This window comes from Ixodes scapularis, unplaced genomic scaffold, assembly GCF_016920785.2.
Source record: "Ixodes scapularis isolate PalLabHiFi unplaced genomic scaffold, ASM1692078v2 ptg002900l_1__unscaffolded, whole genome shotgun sequence".
Classification (NCBI taxonomy): Eukaryota; Metazoa; Arthropoda; class Arachnida; order Ixodida; family Ixodidae; genus Ixodes; species Ixodes scapularis.
Genome location: NW_024610277.1, coordinates 431,413 through 458,287, shown reverse-complemented (window position 1 = coordinate 458,287; position 26,875 = coordinate 431,413). Strand labels below are relative to the sequence as shown.

Here is a 26,875-nt window from a genome sequence, read left to right as displayed (position 1 = left end):
GATTATTTGCTGTCATTATTTCATCCGAACACGCGCAATCTGGTTGGCTTGGGCGCAAGAGCTCCTGTTTTGTAAGATCCTTCCTCGAAGGGATAGGTTCGTCGGAACCCTTTGAACCACAGCTCTGCGGCCCGAAAGGTCGCCCAACTTTCCAAGGGTATACAGCGGGGTTATGGCGAACGCGTGCGCAAGATTGTTGCGCCGGCAACTCATGACCGTCGACTGACCGGGCGGACGCAGGCATCTTGATGGAGACCTCTCACGCGTCGAGCACCAGCCGTTCCGTGATGATCTCGGACGCGCTGCGCAAGTACAAGATCGTTCTCGGCTACCTCATCTTCGTCGCCATGCTCGTTGGCGTCTTCCTAGGAAAGGATAGGGTGAGTACCACGCCGCGGTCTTCAACGTCTTCCATGTATTTTGCAGTGTCAATATACATCACGAAGCAAAGGAATCTATGACTGCAAGGACTTTTTTACTGGTTTTTAATTTGCACCGAACCTGAGCGCACTGAACGTAGTAACTTAACCAAACTTTTCTTTTCTCGAATTTCGCTTTATTTTAAAAGTTAGAGGCAAATTAAACTCACAAAAACAAGCAAAAAAATAACCTCCCTCATGACGTCCTTGGACGCTTGAGTGGCCGTGAACTAGAGGAGGGGTAGTGAGCTCAGCGAGCGCTCACGGCTGCCGCACCCCGTCTCGACGGCTCGAGAGGGCGCCACTAAAGCATGTTCTGGAGAGGCTGTATGAAGCGGGCGGCCAGAACGGCTCGCATTGCATTTGCTGCGCGATTAAACACTAATCCAGCATGACACTTCATTGGCCACAAACGACAGCAAACACGGAGTAAAGATCAGAACGAGAGCCACTTCGCGCTGCCATACCGCCAAAGGGCCAAACCGCAAGCCAAAGCTGCTCGTCGAAGGCCTTCGGAACGCTCGGAACCGGTCGGATCCTCGGCTGCAGCGCCGCCGCGTACATTCGGGACCTTTCTACGCTCGCCGCTCGTTAATGCCTGATCCCACTACACCTTTCTAGTATGCGCCGCCCTTTCCACCGCTTGGTGGCGGGTATGTCGACGGGTCATTTCTTGTTTCCGTACTTTATAAACTGCATTTGTTTCTTTTCTGATCTAAAATACTGAACAAAAACTACTTTCATACATAACTGAAACGGTTCGCGACACTTATACTTTGTATCTCGACAAAAAAAAAAGCTTTTAGCTGCTCGGACCAGTAGTAAGCCCAGGACCAAAGACGTCACATATCGCGCGCTTTCGGCGCCGCGGGTCGCCCCCGTAGGTGGAGGAGGTTTCCGCGTCGTCCGGTTAAAATATCACCCACTGATATTTAGTTACTCTCTCCGTGAATGCTGGCTTGCCTCAACTTTAAAAGACGTGGAAGCCGCAAAAAAGGTAGACGCTTAAATATGATTGCAGGGCCCCTTTAAACGGTTTCTGAAGGTATCGAGCTAAGGTTTTGTACAAAGTTGACAGAGAACGTGCATTAAAGGCGCCACGCAACGATATTCGTTTGGAATATTTCACTTTACTCAAGCTTACTGGTACTAGTAGAATTTAAGTATACTCGCATGCAACGAGACTGACCAAGAAACTCCTTCGTTGCGCTGTAATTTCAAGGACAAAAGCGAGCATTTTCTTTCAATCTCTCCTTCGCAAAACTCGATAACGTAGCTGAGGGGTCGCAGTACCCCAATGACGATATTTGAATGCAGCTCATAGATTGAACTCGAGCATTGCGTGCGCACTCGATTTGGGCTCGTGATAATCGATAGCTCGACAAGCATTCGGCTAGTGGTCCGTGTCCAATCGCTGCAATGACGACAAGAGCCGGACAATAGAGAGTTTTAGTAGATCGTTCCCATGACTTCGATACCGATACCCGATACTCCGCCACCGCCTCCCTTGTGCATGTATAGTATCGTTATCGGGAATATCGGAGGTATCGGAACGATCTACTAAAACTCTCTAATATCTGGGACTCGGCGCGTGTGCACCGCTTTGAAACCCCAGCGCTTGGCCATGATCGACAATGGCGGCATATAATCGGCTCCAGATCACGTGGCCTCTTGTTCTGGCTGCGAGTTGAGGGGGTGAACGCTGCTCGTTTTAAGCCTTACTTGTACCATTGTGTGAAAAAGCGGTGTGTAGTATTGCCATAAATATACATTTGAGAGGCACGTGCCGCTCAATCGTATGCTCAAGGACGACGCCGTCCTTGAGGTCCTCCTAGAGGTCGTCCTAGACCTCTGGGGCGACCTTACTTGTCCCATTACGCGAAAAAGCTGCGTCAATGTGCCCGAAAAATGACCACAAAAAAATGAAAGCCGTTTACAACTCCCTGTAACGCCGAATAAGAGCGCAGCTCTTGAGGAGGAGGGAAGGGTACCGAAGGGAAGGTACACCCCTCCTCCCTCCTCCTCACCTCCTTATCCTCCTTCTCCCCTCATTCTTGAATCTCCGGGGAGGGGGTTACGTGACCTCGGGAGGGGGGGTGGAGGAGGTCACGTGACCTCGGGGGGGGGGGGTCACGTGACCTCAGGGGGAGGGGCCACGTGACCTGGGGGGTCACGTGCCCCCCCCCCCCCCCCCCGAGGTCACGTGACCCCAAGGGGGGCTCGCGCGGTGCATTATGGGACGTTTCCCATAATGCACCGCGCGGTTACGCCGACGACGACGCCGCTCAAGCCGGAAACGGGTCTCTAAGAGCTGCGCTCTAAAATATGTCATCAAGCAAGCACCGCTCACGCTCAAGTGCGGGAGCGTGATGCCACCGCTGGAGCACCGTGTGCAAAGCGCTACGAACCTCACCTGTGCTCGCGTTCTGTGCTTAATAATAATTGGGGTTGTGTGGATACAGAGTGTAGTTGATCAGCCATTTCAAAGTTGCGACGAGTCACTGGCTGTAGATGAGCAATTTTGCCAGTGCAGTACAACCGCCAGACTGGGGTCGTTAACGTGCACTACGCAGTAGTGATACACGACCGCACGCCGGTACGACGCTCATCCAGATCGAAAGGGGCAAGGGTGGAGACTGAACGCGTTCTGTGCTGCGTGCGATGGACTGTGAGGCGATTGCGTCTTCATCTACGGCCTCGACATTGGCAGCAGCGTCTACACCTGCGGCGGCTTCTGCAGGCAAACGTGGCCGCCCACGCAAATACGCCAGAGCCTCCTTAAATGTCCTCCTCTACGCGTCATTCTCGACGTCGTCCTCTAGGCGTCCTAGATGTCGTCCTAGAAGTCGTTCTAGACGTCGATCTTAACGACGTCGTCCTCTACAGGACGTCATCCTCGACGTCGTCCTAGACGCCATTCTTGACGTCGTCCTCGACGTCGTCCTTGAGGTTGTCCTCTGCGTCGTCCTAAACGTCGTCCTCGACGCCATCCTAGAGGTTGTTCGAGACGTCGTACTTGGCGTCGATCTTTAGGACTCGCCATCGACGTCATCTTATAGGTCGTCTTAAACTTTAATATGTTTAAGAGGCCCTCGTTGAGGGCATTACATAAGGGGGGGGGGGTATATTACACGAGAGCATAAAACGGCGACAACAACATATGCGAATACATGGGGTGCTGCAAAACAACGTGGCCATGGCCCCGAGCAAGGGGTAACGGTAATACAGAAATTTGTCCAGATACATTGGGAAGAATAATAAGGGAATGAAAACATTACGGTACATGGCAACCAGTAAGCACGAGACAAATAAATAGAACGGCATAGGGGGGATGAAGAGAAATAAAAACAAAGAGCATTGCGAAACGCGTTGAGAAACATTACTCGAAAACATTTCTCCCGCGGGACTATGATGCTTTCGCCTTCCTACACGTAAGCTGTCCTGAGTGTCCTCCTGTAATTTTTCTTCAATTTTAATGCGTCAGCATTAGTGTCCTGGTACATGCGCTGACCTTGGATTAGTTTGGAGAACACATATATAAAGTTTGCAACGTCGCCGGGAATGACGCCACAGCTGGCTTTGGACACTGGCTAGGAAACACTTTCTCCAAGCGCCGACAGATGGCAGCGGGGTGCATATTTCGAGAGGCTTGACGATAGGACGTATAGCAACGGAGGCTGCAGTGGATTGGCTGGTTCTATACACTCTTAAAAAAAAGGGTACTGTAGTACCCTCCTTGAGGGGGGAAACTGACGAGCACACAGGGCAACCCCTTTTGGAGGTAACGTTACCGCCTGCAACGAGGGTGCAAGCTTACCTCCTTGGTTAGGGTGCAACATTGCCTCCTTTTGGAGGTAACCTTAGTTCCTTTTGGTGTTAAAAGTGCATCCTTTCAGGGTCAGCCTTTACCTCCTTTAGGGGGTAATTTCAACCCTTTTGAGAGGTAAGACGACGTAATTGAGGGCGCTGCTTTTACCTTTTTTTGGAGGGAACTATGATCCACTTTGGGGTTAAATGTACACGACGAGGAAAACTGCTAAAAAAACGCGCACTACGAGGAACAAACACGACAGGACAGTGCTGTCCTGTCGGGTTTGTTCTTCGTAGTCCGCGATTTCCGAGCTGTTTTTCCCATCATGTATAACAGCAACCAACTGGCCCAGTTCACCCCCTAATACAGGTTAAATGTACACTTGATGGAATCACTTTTGCCCCCTAAAACAAGGTACTATGGCCCTTTGTGGGTGTGATAGTACATGTTTCAATGGTGGGCCTTACAATAGATGAAGACGGCCTAGTTCTGAAAGTAAATGACAATGTTTTATTGTGGCTGTCACAGACAAAATAGTAAAAATCAATGGCATGACTATACATCTTATAAAAGTTCTAAGATGAAACCACTAAGCGCAATAAAGGCATCTGGAACTACACTTTCGGGGCTCTAGTTCGCGACAGTCAATAAAATTATCACAAAAAGTACATAAACAATCGGTGCCTACCCGGAAAATAACAGTGAATGCTTGGAACACTGCTTAAAATAGCGAAGCTTCACTGGGGTGAACTCAAATGACTGAGTTTTGTACAAACCAGAATCAAAATGAACGCACTGTGATATAAAATAGATTCTTTATCACATATATTGCAAACAGCAATACAAAGCAATACACGACTAGCAATGACTAGTACGTTGCAACTCAAGGAGAGCAGTACACTATGCCCGTCCTATCCACAGTAGTGGAATGAACGCTGGAGTAGAGGAAAGCAGACTCCGGGATTTGCTCTTCCAATGTGGAAAGAAGAAAGGGCTTGTATCTCCTGCTGCTAATGAGCTGTATTTAAACCTTCCAAGCACAAATCAGTGTGAACATGGAACCACAACCCTCGAATGCTTTGAGGCACCAAGTATGAAGTACACTGAAATAAATTAAGTATGCCAATGCTGCACAAAGCAAAAAGCTGTGAGTTCGGAAATTACGAAAATGTGACTCTAAAGCAATATCACTGACCTTCTGTAACTCTCAGAATCAACCATCCTGCCTTATGTCAGACAAAAAAAAAAAAAAAGCATTAAACGAGTGACATAAAAAATTCCTAAACCTGCATAAAAAGGCATTAAAAGAGAAACTACTTTTTGGCATTTCGTTTAGGTTCGAAAGCAATTCGTTGCACGTGACTCCACATTTGAGTGTTTCAGATCAATTAAGTACTCTAGTGCAGTGAATCTGCGCCTGAACTGGTGATGATACGTGTAGTCAAAGATGAAGTAGAGGCAGAATGCAACCAGGACTGCCTCAGCAGGCGACGCGGCTTCGAGGTCTCCCTCCACTGCCACATCGCTGGGCGCCTCTGGATTACTTAGGCTTGAGCTGACAGCCACCGGGTAGATTGCACCGCCTGCCTGGAACCAAAAAAAAATGTGGAAATCATGTGATATGAAGTTGAAACATATCATCCCCAATTTAAATAAACTGTGAAGAAATATTAGATTTTTCTAAGACGCATTTTGAGCATTTGATGGGCCACTGATTCTAGCATTATAAAGCATCAACCATACTTATCAGACGTGACTACTTTAACTGTTGACTAACCACCACTGACTAAAATTATCACATGGCTGGTGGTAATCGTAGATTAGTAAGCACTTTGTATTCGCCGGTCATATTTAAATTTGTCACCCCGATTTACCTAGAAGACTAACAAGTCTTAGTCAAAGGGGTACAACTACTGTAGCAGGTTAGTATATACAAGTGCTGATTGTTGGGCGAGTTGGTATTGTACGTGAAAAAACATGAGTGCGCTTTAAGACAAGGACAGAGGAAGAACGTACACCACAGAGCGCTACACCACATTAGCTACTCAGCACCACAGCAGACCCACATGACCGCCAACCCTAACTGCCGAACTTCGGCAAATATGCAAATATTTTTGCCGAAGTGCTCTGTTAGATTAAAATTAAATGTATGTTTTATTTAAACATGAGAAGAACAGTACACAAGGACGAAAACAAAGAAAAAGAACACACCCAAAAAGAACACACCGAAAAAGACACGCTCAAGCGCCTTGTGTGTCCTACTCTAATTCATTTACTCGAAGTATACCCTCAATTTTCTCTGGAAAATGAACGAACACCACACACACACAAAGGAAATATTAAAATCAAGAACCTCATTTCAAGTGCGCAAATGCGAACAAGAACATCAAAATAATATATCTGACTACGCTTACCTGCAGTTGCGTCCAAGGTAGCAGGCATCCAGTACCCTCGACGAAATCACCCTACAACGTTGACGCAGTAGGAAAGAAATATATTCAATAAACTTAAAATAATGCAAACGTGAGCCATCTGACTCGCCCACTGAATGATCAGCTTTTAAGAATGCCTGATCAGACGCAAAAAAGAAAAATGCCAAGACAACAATATACTTTCTAGTCTCTCTGCCGACAATAACTTAATGACCTTATTCAGTAATATACTACTATTAATGTTTGCGAAGCGCACGAATAATTTCTAACTGCCGAATGTTGAACTTCGACAAATATGTAAATTTTGTTGCCGAAGACCTTTGCCAGATTAAAATTTAAAATTGAATGTATGTTTTATTTAGACATGAGAAGAACAGCACTCAAGGACGAAAACACAAAAAAGAACACCGAAAAAGACGCACTCAAGCGCCTTGTGTGTCTTACGCTAATTTATTTACTCGAAGTATACCCTCAATTTTCTCTCAGAAATGAAAAGAACAGCACACACACAAAATAAACATAAAGATCAAGAGCCCCATTTCAAGTGCACAAATGGGAACAAGGAAATCAAAATAATATATCGAACTACGCTTGCCTGCAGTAAGCAGTATTAACTGTCAAGGGATTTGTCCAAGGTAGCAGGCATCCAGTAACCTCGACGAAATCACCCTGCACTTAACGTTGCCGCAGGACGAAAGAAATATATTCAATCAACTTCAAATAATGCAATCTTGAGCCATACCTAACGCGCCTACTGAAAGATTAGACTTTTAAAGAAGCCTAATCGCACGCAAAAAAAAAAAAAAAAGTCATGACGACATTATAATTGCTAGTCTCTCTGCCGGCCACAACTTAATGACCTTATTCCGTAATATACTACTTTTCATGACTGCGGAGCGCACGAATAATTTCTAATTGCCGAATGTCGAACTTCGGCAAATATGTAAATATTTTGCCGAAGTGATTTGCCTGATTAAAATTCAATGTATGTTTTATTTAGACATGAGAAGAACAGCGCACAAGGACGAAAACACAAGAAAAAAAGAACACCGAAAGAAACGCACTCAAGCGCCTTGTGTGTCTTACCCTAATTTATTTACTCTAAATACCCTCAATTTTCTCTCGGAAATGAACAAACAGCACACACACAAAATAAACATAAAGATCAAGAGCCCCATTTCAAGTGCACAAATGGGAACTAGAAAATCAGAATAAAATATAGAACTACGCTTACCTGCAGTTAACAGTGTTAAAGCAGGCATCCAGTACCCTCGACGAAATCACCCTACAACGTTGCCGCAGGACGAAAGAAATATATTCAATCAACTTCAAATAATGCAAACTTGCTTTTTCTAAGAGTGTAGGAGCGACGCCTTGACGTAACAGCTAGCAACCGCCGGCGACGTCCCTCTTCGCCAATTCGGCGGTGCACAGGAACGGCGGGTGTATACCACTGGAGTGCGTGTTAAAGTCGCCCTTACTACGTTTCTGAGATCGCCTGAATATGGTGATAACTCGCTCTGCGGGCTATGGGCATCCTAGAAATTCCTAAATCACGATCATGCGCGGCAAATTTCTCTATTCAAAAGGCAATCAAATATCGCAACTCACCCCGGTCCTCTCAGTCGATGGGAGGAGCATGTTCCGGCAGCCAGGCCGACATGTAACCAATGAAAACGCGACATTTCGTCGAGATTGCAAACGCCGTTATTACAAAATCTGTATGCTCTTGTAGATAATAAGAGCAAAGAACAGTGTGAGACCAATGTTAATTTTTCGCGGAGAGGGAACAGAATACCGCATTAATCGTTCTAAAAACAGCGCACTATCTTTTCGTCTTCCGTGGGAGTGCTGTGTCCGGTCGTCGGCTGGTCTGCTCTAGAGCTCGCGCTCGCTGGGCTGAATCATCGGTCTTCGCAGATTCCGCCTGCGACGCAGGTGACTTCCAAGCCTGCTTTCCGATCCGTCATCGTCCGCGAGTTCACGCTTGTTCATCATCCCTAGAACGTCGTGCAACGGTGCAACGGTGTCGCATCGCAAGCAATGGACCCATGTCGGCTGTTCGTCAAAGCACCTGTTCCTTGAGCGGCGTCAGGTTAGCGACAGCCATGATGCGATGAAGCGATGGTAGCCATAGAGCACTATTGACTTTGTCTGCTACGGCTGTACGACTGTCTCAAAAAAAACTCGCCAAAGTTCGACTGTCCGGGCTGTCCGGGCGACGAGCTGCGCGCATTGGAGATATCACTCCGCGGGTCTACCGGTCGGAGATGCGAGGATCCTTCGCTCGCTATTGGCTGACAGTGGTCTTGGTTTCAGAACATGCTCCTCCCATTGCATGAGATGACTTCGGTGTGTTGCGATCTTTGGTAGCTTTTTTAACAAAGAAATCGGTCGCGTATCGTCATGGTTTAGGGATTCCTAAAATGCTTAGAGCCAGCAGAGTGGGTTATCTTCATATTCATATTTAGGCGATCTCAGAATCCTTCTCAAAGCCCCTTTAATCCTCCCCCCCCCCCCCCCCCCCCTCGGCCCACCCCCTTCACGCAACTTCGCGGCGGCAGTCTGCAGATGGTGTTACGTCACGCTCTCTGTAACCGACCAATGCTGTGCGGCCGCCGTCCTTCATGCACACGCTTAGTGACCTGATCTGCTCGCGCCATAGATAAGAGGGGTTTCGGGAATGTTCACCCCACGGAAAAACGCCGAGAGTCTGCATTCACCATTGATGGCCTTATTTATTTTACAATACTGCTACTCGGTACAGGGGTATTGCGGGAGAGGGTTCCAAGATGGGACAATAAATACATTTCAACACGATGATGCAACTCATCGTGTTGCCGGCCGGTGCAGGGAGTTTTCAAGTGAATCTGAATTAGGGATGCTGGAGTGAAGGTCATTCCAGTCGGATATAGCTCCAGGAAAAAACGAGTTTGTAAAGCAATTTATGCGAGTTTAGAAATGATTTATATATATTTGGTGTGAAGCTCTAGTGTTAGTTTTGATGGAAGCGCTAAATATGTTGTCTGTACTCATATGAAGGCTGCCCGTAATGATCTGCATGGAAGAGTGCTTTTTAACCTGTCGATTCTCGCGCGGTGGGAAAGAGGAGTCAGGTCTGTGTGTTCCATGAATGATATCGGCGGATCGTACCGTCCATACTTATTAAAAATAAATCTCAGCGCCTTTTTTTGCACGGTTTCCAATTTATTAAAATTGATGGCTATGTAGGGGTCCCAGACGACGCGTGCATATTCCAGTGGGGGTGGTGTATATGCTAGAAATTTAACTTCGAGGGTTGCGAATTTGAGCGATCGTTTTGGTTGCCAACGTATTTTTGTAGCTTTTGAAATAACAGAAGCAACGTGAGTTGCAGGCCAAGTTATTCGTAATGGTGGCTGCCAAATACTTGTATTTTTAAACGCTGCTAAGTGTAGGTTTGTCTCTGCTGTAACTAAAAATGTAAGTTTTTGTGTGTGTTACGGATGTAGTTACACACTTGGAGGGGTTCAAATTCGCCTGCCACGCCCTGCAACAGCGGACGACCTTAGAGAGACTTATGTTTAGTTTACGCTGGTCATCGGGGGAATCGATGATACTATATAGAAAACAATCATCAGCAAACAATTTGATGTTTACATCGATATCCGAAGGTAAGTCATTGATAGACAATAAAAACGATAGCGGCGAAAGACTATAGAACCTCGCGGTACGCCGGATGCGACACTGTATCTATTCGAAGCAAGTGTTGTCGACTACTTTGTGTGAAACGGATCACATGCTTCTCATCCCGTCCACGCTTCATTTGGCGGCCCTTTTGAACGCAGCTGCTCCAGTGCGGCCTGGCCGTGGGCGGCATCGCGGTGCTCTGGGTCCTGGAGCCGATCCCGTACCACGTGGCGTCCTTCGTGCCGCTCGTGGTCTTCCCGCTCTCCAACCTCATCCCGGCCAAGGAGGTGGCCACGCGCTACATGAACGTGAGCTCCACCTCGCGGACACACACCTGCGGTCGATCGCATACAAGCTGGCTCGGTCTTCGTTATTCGGGGAAAATTCCAGACCCCCGTTGAGTATATGAGCCCCCGATCCGACTTTTATCCGCGGTCCCCGCAAGCTCTATGCGGAGGGCAAGTTCGTCTGCTTCCTGCGCAGGGGTTGCGGTGACGTCAGAACGCCGAGCTCTGATTGGCTCGAGTGGAAAGATAGGGGGTCGCCGAGACCCACTATCTGGGCGCCGTTTGCTCCTTTGCGACGTCGTCTGCTATTCAACAGCTGTCGTACCTTTACGAGCGAGCTCGACTTCGCCTTTCAGAGATGACAGACGAAATAACTCGAGCGGCACGATGTGTTTTTGTCTAACAATTCTAGCAGACACGTGTCAAGGAGCGAAGCCAAAGGACTCAGGGGTGAGGTGGCCGACGTGCCGAGGTTTTTTTGCTAACAGCCGAGAACGAGGGGAGTTAGCGTCCGCAAGTTCCCTCCTTTCGTGTGCGGCGTCGAGCTTATCGCGGAAGTTATGTCGTCGACTCGTTGACACCAAGAAGTAATTATTGTTTTTATTTTTGGCGAAATTTTATGGAACCTTATTTTTCTATGCTCTGTTATTTAAACAGACGAACACTTGCTCGGGGTAATCCGATGTACTTCATTTAGCCCTCTGTATTTGCTCAAGTCACTTTTTTCTAAGCTTACGGTTTTAAATAGACAGGAATAAAAACGCGCTGCTTCCTTCAGTGTAGCGCGCGTGCGGCCCCGGACATCTAAGGGCATCACATACCTGTTATTGCTCTGTTTCGTGCGGCTAGGAGCCGCTTGTCTCTCTAAGAAGGGTGCAAGGTGGTTCGTTATCGGAATCAACCAGACAAATCACTCCACCAACTAAGAACGGACATGGTCCACCATCCACCGACTCAAGAAAGAGCTCCCAATCCGTAAATTCTCCCAGAAATTTAAAATGCGACACACCGTCGTGAATGCGCCCACCACATCTGAAGACGCAGCACGTTTTCATTTCCCCTGGTAACACTGCCCTTGGACAGTGCCTGATCGGAGCCGACCCCTAAATCACACAGGACAGAAGCGGAACGTTCTTTTCTTTCTTTTTTTAACCAGCAACCACGCGAAGGACTTACGGCTACCGCCAGCTGCTATCCGCCATTGCCGACGCCGAGATGTTTACCTCCGCGACCCCCCCCCCCCCCCCCCCCCCCTCCCCCCTCCCGGGAGGCGGAGCTTAATATAACCTCCTTTCCCATGCGCAGAAGACTGAAATGCGCCAACTTGCAAGGCGCATCGTCTCTTGGCTTATCAAACAATCCCGAGGGGGACCTCAACTTCGCATTTACACAAACTCAACTCTCCTACGTCACGCCGCGGTGGTGGCGCGTCGGTCGCACTTCCGGTCTGGGGTGGTGGGCAGAAGTTGCGGTGCGAGACATGCATTCTCGCGTTCTTTTGGGAGAAACGAGACAAAAAACCTGCCTTCTTGTCGAAATGCTGCGAGGGGGGCTGTACCAAGAGTCTGGAAAGGTTTGAAGATCAGTTTTGATGTGTTTCTGCCTTCTCCGTTCGTCCGAGAACGTGGATAGTAGCCGTGACAAGGGCAAACCAGACGCTGCCGAACTACGATTGCTTGTGTGGGCAACACTTTGTGGTCGCCAGATGTATTTGTTTTGTTCCAACATGAACGAGACAAAACCGTCAAGTTGTCAGGACCACCCGCGGGTTCAGTGCGTCTTCAAAATCACACGGCCGCCTGATCGTCTGCTCTTTCGAACTTGTCTGCTTTTTGTCGTCTGCTCGTTCAAACAAAAGCGGCCCCTAGACCAAACTTTGACCCGGTGATTGCAATAAGATGTAATTGCAGGCCTCAAAAGACTCAAGTTGGCTCGGCGTAAACAGTAGATACAAGATGTAGATGATAGGTTCCAGTGGCCATCACCGACTTGTTACGCTTGGTCTGTTCCCGCTTCCGATTTTCAGTATCGACGTCGATCATCGCCGCTACCTTCTACACTTTTGCAGCACGAGCGACGTTGCGACCGAAAATAGCTAGAAGAATCTCATCATGGTTTTGGCGTCCATTCTGCGGCGTTCATGCGAATGAATCGCCGCACGTCAAATTATTTACGCAATGTTTAGCGGCGTAACGAACCTTGATAATTTCGCTCAGGCGATTAAAGTGGTAAGACATTGCTATGAGGACGTAAAATCGACAATTCCAACGCGAAAAAGAGTATGCAGACTCGCACAGACGCCGAGAACGTGACGTTCCAATGGTTTGTTGACGCGGGACGCGGTGCTTCTTGCCCGCACTCCATTGACCATCCGTTTGAACTGTCGTCTGCTCTTTCAAACTTGTCTGCTTTTTGTCGTCAGCTCGTTCAAACGAAAGCGGCCCATAAAACCAAACGTTGACCCGGTAATTTCGATAAGAAGTAAGTGCAGGCCTCAAAACACTTTTGAAGGTTGGTTGGGGTGAGTAGGCTAAGTGTAAACAGTAGATACAAGATGTTGATCATTGTTACCAGTGGCCGTCACCGACTTGTAATGCCCGATTCTACTTGCGGTTTTCAGTATCGACGCCCCCCACCTCAACTACGGTTCACGCTTTTGCAGCCCGAGCGACTTCGTGTCTGAAAATAGCGAGATGAATCTCATCATGGGAGTCAGGCTTTAGCGCCCATTCTGCGGCGTCCACGTGAAATGAATCGCCGCACGTCACATTATTCACGCAAAGTTTTGCGGTGTAACGAGCCTCGTTAATTTTGCTGAAGCCGCTCAAGTAGTCAAACATTGTTAGGAGGATGTAGAATCAACAATTCCAACGCGAAAAAGAGCACGGGGACTCACACCGACGCCGACAACAACGCATTTCAATGGTTTGTTTATGGGCGACGGCGAGCTTCTTGCCCACCGTCCACCGCGCATGCGCGGCGCCGGTGGCGTCCGCTAGGAGCGCTCCGGTTTGTTTGAAAACATGAGTTGGTGTATCTATCAGAAGATACGCCGAAGAAGCACCGAGGACAGTTTCAGTTAACGTTGTCCGCGATGGTACATCTATGCTTCGTCTCACGTTAGTTCGCGTTTGAGCGCGGTGCGTACCGTAGCGGCATGCGGGCGCGTTGCGTTGCGAAGACCGCTTGCGCCAAACTTGTACGCACAGTTGCGTTGACACGCAGTCAACCGCAGTCAAGAGCCAATAAGAACGCGTCGCTAGTGGCTCACCAATAGTAAGCGAAATCCAAGGCAACATGGCGGCGCACGGCGACAGCGTCGAAGTGTTCGATCTTGGGAGAATCTCGCCGGCTTCCCCGACGTTTTGTCAAGCTTGAACCATCGCAGCCTTGGAAAATACAGTCCCCACCGCTCCCCAAAACGAAAAAGCAAGCACTGCGACCGGCGAACCGGATACGCCTCGCCGAGTCGGCCGGGTGGGGCGAGCGAACACGTCACCCCATCTCCTCTTGCACGCACCTGAACGCACCGCAACGCTTCGGAAAGTTGAGCGAGTCTCTACTCGCTTGCGTCGCGCTACGGAGCGTTGCGGGAAGGCGCGCGTCGCTCTGCAAGCGACCGCGCCTGGCCGCAAGGACTCCGCAACGCACTCAAACGCGTTCAAACGCGAATGTGCGTATGGGCCTTTAGCCGCACGTGCTAAAAGCGCGAGATAGTTGCTTTGAATGAAGCCTTGGCGGCTGCACGAGCGCTCGTTCAGCGAGTGCTCCAGTTAAGGCAGTCAAGGCTAGCCGCTCGCGCTAGCACAGCATTCGCGGTTAGTCCATACTAAGGTGAGACGAAGTATAATAAAGAGAGACTTTCACCTGACATGGAGTGTAAATGAAGTTCTCCATAGGCTACACTACACATCCGCCCGGGCTTCCGTCTCAAGACGCGGCTCCGAGCGCGCTAGCCAGGCGTCGGTAGATCGGATGGATGGCTGATACTCGAGGGTGGCTTGCCGCTATTTTCGCGCCAATCCCGACTCGTCCTGGGCGCAGGACGACGTCATCCGGGCGCTGTCAGGCCTCTTCATCTCGATCCTGCTGCAGACGTCCAAGCTGAACCGGCGCATGGCGCTGTACCTGCTGCTGGCCCTGGGCACCAGCGTGCGCTGGCTGTTGCTCTGCTACATGTGGCTGGTGTTCCTCTTCTCCATGTTCGTGACGGACGCGGCCGTGACAGCCGTCATGGTCTCCCTCGTCGACACCCTGGTTGCCGAGGTGTACGCCAGCAAGGTGCGCGTACGCGTCGCCAGGCTTAACAAGGCCGCCGAGGAGGCGCGCCAGCACAGGGGCGCCGAGGAGGCCCGAGTCGCCGCCGAGACCCCGGAGGCGCCCGCCTACGGTACGCACCACGCAGGCGAGCGACGCCGCTGGGAACGCTTGCGTCTGATCATAGCCTCCTCCATTCTCACAAAGCTTGGCAGTTCGACGAAGGAGCCACAGAGTGCCCGGTCGCAGATTTGGAGCACGAGGATCTGGTAGCACAGAACATCAAAGAGCCGTTTCTCGGGGACCCTGGACGTCAGCGCACAGCTTTTGCAGCGGCGAGGACCCGAAACACATTTGTTCGCTCGGGAGAAGTGTGTTTCGGCGCCTCGCCGCGGCGGGGCGTCAGTCACGTGGCTCTCCTCTCATCCGCTGTCTGCCGCTCCTCCTTTTCCATTTCGTCGGCCGCTTCTCGTGGCGATCTGCCAGGCTTTGTCAGTACGTAGGGGGCTATGGTCTGATATTCTGAGGAAGAAAGCACGTGCTGGGAACACGTTCAACAGACCAATATAGGGAGTATTCACTGGACGCCATATTTGTGGGTGCTGTTTAGAGCGCATGCTCCGAACGAGCTCACATCAATAGGCTGCTAAGACCGGCACTCTTGATGGTGCGAAATGCACGTTGCAAAAAAAATTGTGGAAGCTCGCCATCAGCACGAGCTCAGCATTGGCGCACACAGCTGTGGCCGTACTCTCTATACCGCGTGCCCCCGATTCTGAGGGGGAGAAATCCCGGGGATTTCTCCACGGCACGCGCATCACGAGAAGAAAACGTCAGGCCTTGCCATGTATAAAAGCCTCGCGTTTTCGTCTCGTGATGCGCGCGAGCCGGGGAGAAATCCCCGGGATTTCTCCCTCGTGTGAATACCCCTTTAAGTGACCGCATAAATATGCTCGGTAACGTATCGCGCTACAATTTACCACAGGTGCCCATAGGTAATAAAATCATCGAATAATAATAATAATAATAAAAATTTACCCGAGCAAAAAGTTGGAAAAAAAAAAGAAACCGGCTTTCAAAAATTACGCGTTCTTACGGTCGATATAAAAAGGCTGCAAAGTGGCGTGCGCAGAAAATACCATAAAAAAGGCAAGTCTATCAATTGTATACAGTCTCTTGGAAGTAAGTATTCCATCATTTATAGATTTGTCAGTTTGTTGCACTCTAAAAAAAGCCCGTGCGTCTACTTTCCCGCAGAACACTCGAAGAGCCAATCACCGTAACTTACGGAGGCAGCTCAGATAATGACGATGCCGAAACATATGTTTAGACAAAAGAAAGCAGTCCGAGTTGTGGCATTAAGCAATACAAAACATCAGGCTTGAATTGCTTAATGTCACAACTCGGACTGCGTTCTTTGCTCTAAACATATGTTTCGGCATCGTCATTTTCTGAGCTGCCTCCGTAAGTTACGGTGATTGGCCCTCCGAGTGTTATGCGGGAAAGTAGACGTACGGGCTTTTTTTAGAGTGTAGGATTTTTTTGCGCACGCCACCTTACAGTATTTTCAGATTGACCACAAGAGGGCGTAATTTTTGAAGGGGCCTATATGGCGCCCGTCTGCTAATCGCGCACCCCCTGACTGGCTGAACAACCAACAGTTGGCTAGAGGAATAGACGTTTGCGAGTCCGGCTTCAGGGCGCCGTCATCTTGCTCGGTTGGGCTGCGCTTGGACCCGTCATAATCCGATTACAAAGCCTCGCAAAGGCGTCGTAACCGGATCATGGCCGGGCCCAAGCGCACCCCAACCGAGCAAGATGGCGGCGCCCTGAGACCCTCTAGCAAACCACTACTGGGGGGGGGGGGGGTGCTAGTGAAAGCGGCTATTCCTCTGGGCGGGTATGAGGGATTTTTTATGCCACGTGACCGGCTCGGAGGACAGCAAGTAGCTACTGGTTCCAGCCAATTCCGCTCAGCAGACGTAAGCCTCGCCTGCTGTTTTCTTTATTTCTGGCTGAATCCCAGAAATAACTTGACATGCTACTCCTAAAGTGGATAAATGCGGTTTATTTCACATTTCACGCCTCCTTCTTTCTGCGCGCCAAAGCAGAACAAATGAAGGGAGGACGGACTAACGGCAGCCATTTGCTTGTAGTCGGCGTCAGCTATTTCGTGCTGCATAGACAAGACTGGCGAAGCTTCCGCAATGTTCTAACGCTCGGAAAGCTACGTATGCGAGCGATATGCCTGGTTTGGTGTCTCTAGCGTACTAGAGAGCGCGCGAAGGGGGCGCAAGACGAGGTCGGATGCTCTCAGTGCTGAGCTACGAGGCTCTGGAAGCTACGCTAGCCTCGACAACGAATTTAAAAAAAAAATATTAGGCGCGGTGTTTTGTTAGCATAGGTGCCTTGTCCCCGTGAAGCCAGTCGTGACGAGAAAATGCCCCTTTGCGAGAATTTTAGTTACCGGGAGAGACACCCGAATTCCCAACAAACCGATGGCAGCGCGTTGAAGGTGGTCGTTGGAATGGCATGCAAAAGTCACTCTGGGGTTGAGCTATATAGTTAAATGAGGTTAAATAGAATGGAATCTTTCAAACACAGTTACAGTCTTGAAGATATAAATTATTATAATAAAATGCATCTGCGTTTACTCGAATAAAAGAAAAAGTAACTAAGTTACGTTATCTCTCAAATCCTACGTGTCGTCGAGGCGCTGCGCAATTTTTGACCAACTGTTCGTTTTCCAGCGCAGAAGAACGGTATTGGTAGATATATAATTTTTTTGCTAGCTATACGCCCGTCTCACGCTGGAGTACGAGGCAGCGAAAACACGCAACGCTAATGTTGATACGGATGTGGGTTTGCATGTTTGTTGACGTGAGAAGTGAGAGCATAGTGTCTTGACGTGCGCTGTGCAACAGCTCAGGAAGACCGCTGTGCACTATTTATCTGGGATTCAACATACGCAAAATTGGGTTATCTTGTAGGCAACAGCGAAGACAAAAGAGTGCCCTTTTGCTGCAACAATGTAACCGGGATGCTGAAATTTAATTATGATGCCGTATTTAGGTTCTTAATTGTATCCAACTGCGGTAATTGCGGTAACGTATGCCCTTTTAATTAGTCCCACGACAGCTCAAATTTATGGGAAAAAACAGCCTGTCTCTTTGGCACGTCCCAAAGGCCCTCGAAATGCGTGTACGAGTCCTCTTTGCCACAGCGCAACGTGATGCCATGGTGTCACGTGGCGTGACGTCAAGATGTCACCTGATGGTGTCAGCTGGTGCCGAGGACTTTCACGCCAGCGACCGCGCAACGCGAGGCTCCAATGTCAGGATATCAGGCGACGCCATGTGTGCACAAAGGTTTCGTCGACTTTCGAGCGAGGACAAAAGAACCTCGAAGGACTGCTTCACTCATTTGGCTGCGACCGACTGCGATGCTGTTACCGCTCACCACAACACTTGTGAACACTGAAAATTTGCGTAACGCCTAAAACCTGGTTCACGCAGCACCGTTTTCTCACGTTACGTATAAGTTAGCGAACTATTTGTGCCTCGAATGCCGCGTGCCAGGCTATCTCCTGGAACTGGTTGCGCAGATTTGATCTCGAAAATACAGCTTAGTGTTCCTTTGTGTCGGGACAAAAAGCTACCTGATACAGATGGCGCCAGTGTTCCAGTGCATTCTCTAGAGAGCCTATTGATTTAAGAATGCCATGGGAAGCGTTTGCAATTTAATGGCGGAACCTTCCTCCGGATGCGTGCGTTGCCGCGTGGCCAAGAGGAGAGTTGGCGGAGCAAAGCCTGGAAGCGCAGACAATCCACGCTTTTGCCTCCTCGGAGTTTGTAGAAAGCACGTGAAAGCGACACGGCAGTTGGAAACACTCTGAAACCTAGGCACACTGCGCCCCCATGCTAAGCGGTTACGAATGATTGCAACGCAGTCGACCACATTCAAACGCAATAGTGCGGCTCTAGAAATGCCATAAAAACGAGCCTGGAGGGTTCGTCCTCGGGCGATTCAGTACCATCCCTACGGCCCGCCGACACGCTCGGTAGGGTGACTTAAAGTCACTGGATTCTTTAGGGTAACTTACTGAATGCAAACTGTACCGAGATGGGCACACTCTCTAGAATGGCACGCCCTTCGTGAGTTTATTCGGCTCGGATGGCGGGCAGTATCTCGATCCAACGGCAGTGCTGCATCAGTGGCGAAGGTGGCGTCCACCCTCCATGCCACCGAGAGGCTCTCTTCCCTCCTCGCGGATTAAAGGGAGGCTAGTGACTGCAGTATGCCGGCGCTATTTCCGCGGTGTCCCCGAACTTCACATCGCCACGAACAAAATGCACGCGGTCTGAATGACGCCCCTCTATTACAGCGGACTACGACCACGTTCTACACGAAGAGCAAACGTAAGCTGACAACTTTTGAAGATTCTCTTCTCTCTAAAGACGTATTCGTGGGTTTTAACTTTCGCTACCTGAACGACAATCGAACGTTCGTAGAGCAAACTTCACGGGGCCGACTAAAACGTTCGTTGGACAGGGCGTTGTTGCTCAGAGGAATTTTGACGTAAAGAAATGCTTCGTATAAATAAACCAATAAACAGAATGCACTGAAACTTTGTCACGAACGTATCTTTATGTGGTGCACTTGTCGTTCTCAAATTTCATGAGTGCCGGTTGAACGCTGTATGGATAAAGAATTCAGTTTTTTCCCATGCACGGGGAGAAAATGTAAACAAACTGTGTGATTGACGCTGCTCCTTACAGAGGTATGACACACGCTCGGATCTGCTCGACCTCTTCTCAAAGAAACGTTCTTACTTTATGATGTCCCATCAGTGAGTCCCAGCGTCAACCAAAAGGAAAGTTTTATCGTTTTCCTCCCTATGCATAAAAAAAGCAGGAATTCCTTAGGCCTAATTTTCTCCCCTAAAGCATTTGAATATAATAAATGTACCATCTGTATACACATTTGTAAGATGGTTTCATTGCACTCGGATAATTGGTTTATATATACGAATATTGTTAAGGCCCGAATAAGCCTCGCAAACACCCCGTACACTCTAAAAAAGGGTGCACACGTGTACTCCCTTTGGGGTAGTCAACCGATGCCCCATACACAGCTCCTTGGGAAGACATGAGATCCTACTAGGTCGGGGACTTCCAGTACTCCCCATTTATGGGGGGTCCTGGAAGTCCCCGACTCGACTCCCCATTTATGGAGTGTACTGCCATTGGCGTACGTGCTCAACATGGCGCGACGGTAGTTTGTTCAGGCCATCCTTAACCAATGACTTCCCGGTGAAGCGGTGATGTGTTTGGCCTGCTTGCAGGCACTGCGCAGTGCTCCGGAAAGCATTCATGCTGGCCCTGAGCTACTCGGTCGTCTACGGAACGGCCGTCCTGCTGGCCAACAAGACGAGCTTTGTCCTGGACGCCTTCCTCCAAGAGTCAGTGATTTCACTTAATTCGGCTCGAGGCCTGGAGCGCGTCTGGCGGTGTCTAATGCGCACCAAGAGGCCAGTTGGGGCGGTCTTCCAGGGGGCGCAGGAAAGGAAGGACCAAGAAGAAGGGAATGAAAATTATCATGGCGTCCTGATGGTTTCTTAGCACGCGGCACTAGCTGTCAATACTCCCTGCGATATTGATGTCCCCAGTGAAGGTCACGAAAGCTGAAAAAAACTTGACGCAGTTTGTCAGGAAATCTTGAGGGGAAAGGTCAGATCCTACACCCTATTGAAAAAGATTTTTTACCGGAATTTCATTTCCAGCAAAAATTTGTTTTACTGGATTATGGGACTTTTCTCACTTCCGGTAAAGTCGGAATTTAATGGAATGTCACCGGATTTGTTACCGGAATTTTATTTTCAGTAAAAAAATCTATTTTACTGAATTATGGGACTTCTTTCGCTTCCACTGAAGCCGGAATTTACCGGAAATCACCGGATTTGCCCCAGCCAGAGTTGGAAAGTACTTCAAGTACATTGTACTTAAAGTACTACTTCAAGTAAGTTTAGAAAACTTGCACTTTACTGAAGTACATTTTCTTTCTGTATACTTGTACTTTACTCAAAGTAATTTTTTCTGGTACTTTTCGAGGAAAGTATAATTCCCAACTTCAAAGTACAATCCCCAAATTTGGTTTTGTTAAATTTGTATCACAAAATTATGCTTTGTCAGCTCCGAAGAAATACTGGGAGGGATATTCTACTCTCACCAGAAACGTCAGCAGACAGCGCATCGCTCCGTTTGTTCTGGGGGTGGCTTTCTTGTAGCATTTTGAACTCCCGCTACATGTCGCTCGGTCAGCGCAAGCGAGGAGGTTTAGAATATCAGGAGAGCAAAATGTCATGCCCCCTGATTACCCGTGGGCGATGCATATTAGTTGAAAAAATCCCTGTTTAGGGAAACGAAAGGGCATCATGAGAGATTGTGTTAAAATACTTGTACTTTACTTTGAAAGTACATTGTATTTATAGTATTTTACTTTAAGCACATTGCCCCCAGTGTACTTACTTCTTCACTTGAAGTACATTACTTCTCATTCACTTTGTACTTTATATTGAAGTACTATATAAATGTACTTTACCCAACACTGGCCGCAGCTCACCGGAACTCACCGTTTTTTTCTTCGTACGTCAACGGAAGGGATTTAGGAAGAAGCCTGTGAACTGTGGGTGGTGTCTATTTACCAGATGCTGGACGATTCGGTAACAATTAAAACGCGGTTAGTTCATATAGACCTGTAAGTTCCATGTCTTTATTTCACATGGGTCGATACCAGTGAAAGAATTTGCACAGCTGTAGGCAAAGCAATTAGACCAAATAGAAACAACCGAGTTCTTTGTCGCGAAAAATATCTTTCAAGGTACTCACAATGCCGCTGGGTAAATTCCTAGATATACACATCGCGACACTTTTACCGCAAACACGACATCGGCGCCTTTTTGCATTTTACTTCTAAAAACTATTAGCCAGCACGAAATGTTTTCGATTACATTATAGAACTAAATGAGCTCCTTCCGCAGCAATAATAACTTGGATGACATCTCTTGGTTTCAGAGAGAAAAACTCGAAAAACCGGCGATCGCTTGTTCGCGCAAACAGCGTCGCGCTCTGTACGGTAGTTCAGCTAATAAAACCGAGCAGGTGCACCAGAAGGACACACACACACGCACTGTCAGTAGCACGTTTAGCGAAAACCACGAACGCGCACCAACATCCGCCGCCGTTGAGAATAAATCATGGGCACACTCACGGTCCCGTCACTGATGCCGTCGCCGCGGGTGCACCACGAGGACACATACACACTGTCAGTAGCCGGCTTAGCGAAAACTACGAACGCGCGGAACGAACATCCACCGCCGTTAAAAAATCACGGGCACAGTCTCCGGCGTCTTTTTTGCTCACTGGATGCTTCTGAAGCCGGACGGAGAAACAGGCGTAAGAAACAGGTCCCACTGAAAGATGTTTCCTTTTATACGCACACCCAGCTGCTCTGGAAGACACAGGTCGCACACATCGAACGGGAAGCCTACAGTGAGCTTACGTTCGGGGCCGCTGCTCGTTGACAGACAAAGAAACCGGTTTGCTTCAAAAGAGCAAAACGAGCTCTTCACATTTTCCCCACGAACCCGATGCGAGGGAGAGAGGGTGCGTGGGGACTCGACCTTGGTGCGTTCTAGGCACCATAATTACACACCCAGTCCCCGTCTCCGCTTCCCCCTCCCCTCGCGTCGGCTTCCAGTGAAGCTCGGTAAACGGGGAAACGAATAACTCGTTTCCGGTGACATTTGCACCAAAACCGGGTAGTCTGGTAAGCGAAAGTGGCTGCCGGGGACATTCCAGCGAAATCTGGAAACCCACTGCCGGTGAAGTTCCAGCGAAATCTGTTTTCCGCCAGATATTCCAGCAAAGACTGGTAAACTATGCTGGTTTCGAATGAAAATGGGAGAAACTTGACCAGTTTTCACCGGATGTCACTGGAAGTTCACCGGATGTAACTGGAAGTTTTTGCCGGATCTTTCCATAGGGCACCGCATTGTGGAATGCTCATCGCGATTCTGGCGGTTGGTGTAGAAACGCTGCCGAAGAAGACTAGCCGACTAAAGAGCTGTCCAAGCGGGACACACCAGATGCCGTGCACAGCATTTGCTGAACCGGACGCGGATGCTTTTTTTTGCAATGGCGGTCTGCCTTGGGATGTTTTCTGTTGATTTTTTGCCTGGGCAAAAGTTACCCTCCGCTTGCCTCCTTGGGCAGAAGCATGGAGAGCGCTCATTTTGTAACTCACACCCTTTGCTCGCTGTCGTCTAAACCTCGGCTGTTGTTTTTGGTCCCCAATCTCGCGAAACCAAAAAATAAAAGGAAAAGAGTGAGTAAGCGAGGAAGAAAGCCTTGCTGTTTGCCAGATTGATGTCCTCACTCAAAACGTACGTGCGCACTAAAACTTTTACGAGCGAGCGCGTTTTTTTTTTTCTTTTTGCCGTGCAGTGCACGACTTGTGCTGTGTCTTGTTTGGACAACCCTTGAAGCGTTGCTGTCGTCGCAGCATCTGAAGCTTTGCATGATCTAGTCGGGCAAGCGACAGCTGTCATTCTGAATCGCCCCGAAAAAGTATTCTCCAAGTTCCCTCGACCAGCGCCTCCCGCGCCTTGTTGCGTGACTGAATTGCGGCAGCGAAACCATTTCCTTGGCGTCCCAGGCAGTACAACTTCAACATCAGCCAGGTGAAATGGGTGGCCGTGAACGGCCTCTTCGGGCTCGTGGGCCTCGTCTTCAGCTGGCTCTTCGTCTTCCACGTCTATCTGAGGAAATAGTGAGTATTGGCGATTCCAGCGAAATCGACACCCTGTAGCGGCAACGCCGAGAAGCTCAAGAGAGGAGCTCGTTTTGACTGTGCCGTCTGCTATCGCTGCTTGGTTCTCGTAGGCACCATAGAAACAAACATCGTTTCCAGTAATTCTTTGATGCTTCCGCCGTGTCATTCCTACGCACTGACTAGAAGAAAGTTTCTACCGTCGAAAAATCGGTTTACTTTCATATGTGACACCATTGCAAAAAATTTATGGTGGTCCGCGTGCTAAACAACCGAAACGACCTCCTCCTCGTCCTCCATTTTGCCTGACCAGTGCGCCCCCTATAGTTCGCTGGAGTCGCGAATAGAGGCCCAAGGGAGCCACAAGCTGAAGCAGATTTCGCACCGCAGCGATGAAGATGGCATCGAGGAATCGGCGGCCGCCAAGGACATCTGCCGTGGAAAGCTGGACCAGCTGGGCGAGATGACGTGAGTTCAGCCGGTGTTCCTAATCGCACAGCTGTTCATCGAGCCCATCAATTTTCTTAATCACTGCCATGAGCAACTGAGTGCGTGCGGACAGTGAGTCTCCCCAATGCTTCCCCAAGGTACGTTTCTACGCCATTAAGGTTGTTTTTTTAACAGATGACCAGTGATTGTTCGGAGGATGCGCTGCCGTGAACAGCGCGCTCAGCAGTGACGTTCAGTGGGCACCACCTATTGGCTTAATTAAACGAGGATCGGAACATACATTTTTGTGTTCTCGGTGAATACTTTAAGCGCGTTATCGTTTGTTACGAAAAATATATGTAAAGCTATAATTTTAATGCAGTTAAATGCAAAGGTCATTTCGTCATATGTAAAGCTTTAGGTAAACTCGGAATGTTTGTTCCCGATGTAAACAGCGCCAGTTGGAAGAAGTTGAAAAAGAGCCCCCCGGACGCCTGAGGGTGACAGCCGACGTGTCGGACTCCTCACAAATGAGCAAAACGGATGCCGCTCGAACGCTTCCATAAACTTTTCGAGAACTTTTCGACGCAAGAAAGTTGATAAGAATCGCAGCACCTGTTTCAAGCTGACTTGAAACTTTCTACGTCGGAAATGCATCGGAGACCGGCAGCTTACGTGCGTAGAGTAACGCTTGTCATCTCAGCACTCCTCTATCCTCTCGGCTCGTCGAGACTTCCTAGTTCTACGAATGCACCACGCGAAGCTTCTTATACCATAGGTAAGCCTCACTGCAGTTGCAACTCTGTGACAGTGAAAGGGCCCACGTCCGCATCTTGAGCGTTCATCAAAGCTGTCCCGCGCTCTCTTCACTCCTCAAACAGCTGCCCGAGAGTGTGGTTGTGAAACGTAACTGCAGCTTAATTGCAAGATGCCAGTGTAATTAGGGTATTATTCGCTGGGTAAGGAATGCAGAAGGTTTATTTTGGGCTTCACGACGAGGCTTTTTTTCGAATGGGTGGAGCCTTTGCAGCGCGCGAAAAGGTCGAGGACGCTAATCAGGAGTCTGCTTTCAGTTGGAACGAGCTGACGGTAACGGGCCTCTTCTTCGTCTGTCTTCTCCTTTGGGTCACGAGGCAGCCCCATATTGTCTCTGGCTGGCAAGACCTCCTCAGCCTACGGTACGCGACAGCTCCACTTTGAATTGCGCCGGAACGTTTTGCGCTCCGTTCGCGTCTCCAACTGGAGTGTTTGGCGTCGCCGACAGCAGCGTCCCCGAAATGGGATTTTCGCGATCCTGGTCTGGTTTGGTGTACGACCGCCGGCTGCCGCTTCACCGCCAGACCGCAGCGATCTGATGCACAAGACAGTCGTGCCGAAAATTCAGTCAGTGCGAAGCCGAGCTGGTGGAAGTTTACCGTGATGAATTTAACCCTAGACTGGGGCAGCCATGAGGAAATATACTAACATAAAAAAACAAAAAAATATAGAGACGTTATTTGGTCTCCTTTCTATTTCTTCTAGTTTCAAAAATGTTTCCCTTCTGCTAGAGTGGCGGTTAAGTTCACCATGAAAAACAGCCGTGACGTCGCCAGGCCGTAATCCAGGTGATCGAAATACAGACGTGCTAAGCACTCCAGACGGAAGACACGTTTCGTGCACCAAACACTGCGCAACAGGAAAACCAGTGCTCGTTTAGCTTTGTTTGCCGAACGATGTTACAGCCTGGTGAGCGAGTCGACGGTTGGTTTCTTTGTCGTCATCTTGGCGTTCCTGCTTCCGTCTGACTTGCACAACTTCGAGCTCAAGAACCGTATCCTGAAGTGGAACGACGTCTACCACAAGATGCCCTGGGGAGTCATCTTCGTCATGTCCGGGAACATCGCCATCTCCTACGCCCTAGTGGTACGCTTTCTTGGCGTTTAAAGAACGCATCCTATCAAGGACATTCGCTAGACCCGGAAGTTTTTCTAAATCTTCTTATGTTAGCCAACTCCAACAAACGCCCAAATCCTATAATTGTTACTATTGAAAACTCTTAAGGGACAACTCCGGTTCTAAATTGAATTAAATTAAATTACCGGTATCACTTTAGTGGCACGACATATGATGACAGCCAAAATATTAGTCTAAAGCCGCGTGCTCCGCTGAAACCTACGTTAAAGAAGCGACCACCTGCTGCTTAGCAGACGGCCAGCGGGTGTGCCTTGAGTCGAGCAACACTGAGCTATGACGTACGGTCGGCTCTTTAGTGCTGTGTAAAGTAGTGAAAATGATTAAAAATTAAAACAGCGCAAGGACACGGACAAGAACAAGAAGGTAGACACACAAGGCGCTGACTTACAACGAAAGTTTATTCGTGCTAACATCAAGTATAAATACTGAACGTCATGACAAACAAACAACGATAAAAACATGTAATGGACGCCACGTGCTCCTTAGCCACCGTTATGCGCTGTCACTTTGTGTCGAGAATGCAACATTCCTTTTCGGATAAACATATGGAAGGAGTGCTGACCGCAGTTTTCCCCCAATTTTCCAATTTCTCGCGCCTCAATGATTTCTCGAGTGAGTTTGTCTTTATTTTTCCTAATCACTTCACACTTGTCGAAGACGGGAGCGCAGCATCAGTCACGACAATGCAGGCCAAGGTGACCCGACACAACTCTAAAAACGTTATACTTATGTTCTCGCAAGCGATCCATGAGGCAGCGCCCCGTTTGCCCGACGTATCTCCTGCCGCGC

At 48.9% G+C, this 26,875-nt stretch overlaps 1 protein-coding gene across 1 annotated transcript in view; it reads left to right on the top strand.

Annotated features, from left to right (window-relative positions):
• The first annotated feature begins 248 nt into the window (after positions 1-248).
• The window catches only part of LOC115332725 (sodium-dependent dicarboxylate transporter SdcS-like), a 64,622-nt gene continuing 37,995 nt past the window's right edge, over positions 249-26,875 (top strand). Inside the window, exons 1-9 of the mRNA XM_040223142.2 lie at positions 249-380; positions 10,490-10,639; positions 14,663-15,008; positions 19,260-19,293; positions 20,220-20,336; positions 23,591-23,704; positions 24,095-24,172; positions 25,207-25,311; positions 25,855-26,035. Of these exons, the coding sequence (XP_040079076.2) occupies positions 249-380; positions 10,490-10,639; positions 14,663-15,008; positions 19,260-19,293; positions 20,220-20,336; positions 23,591-23,704; positions 24,095-24,172; positions 25,207-25,311; positions 25,855-26,035 (1,257 nt within the window). The remainder of the gene's footprint in view (positions 381-10,489; positions 10,640-14,662; positions 15,009-19,259; positions 19,294-20,219; positions 20,337-23,590; positions 23,705-24,094; positions 24,173-25,206; positions 25,312-25,854; positions 26,036-26,875) is intronic.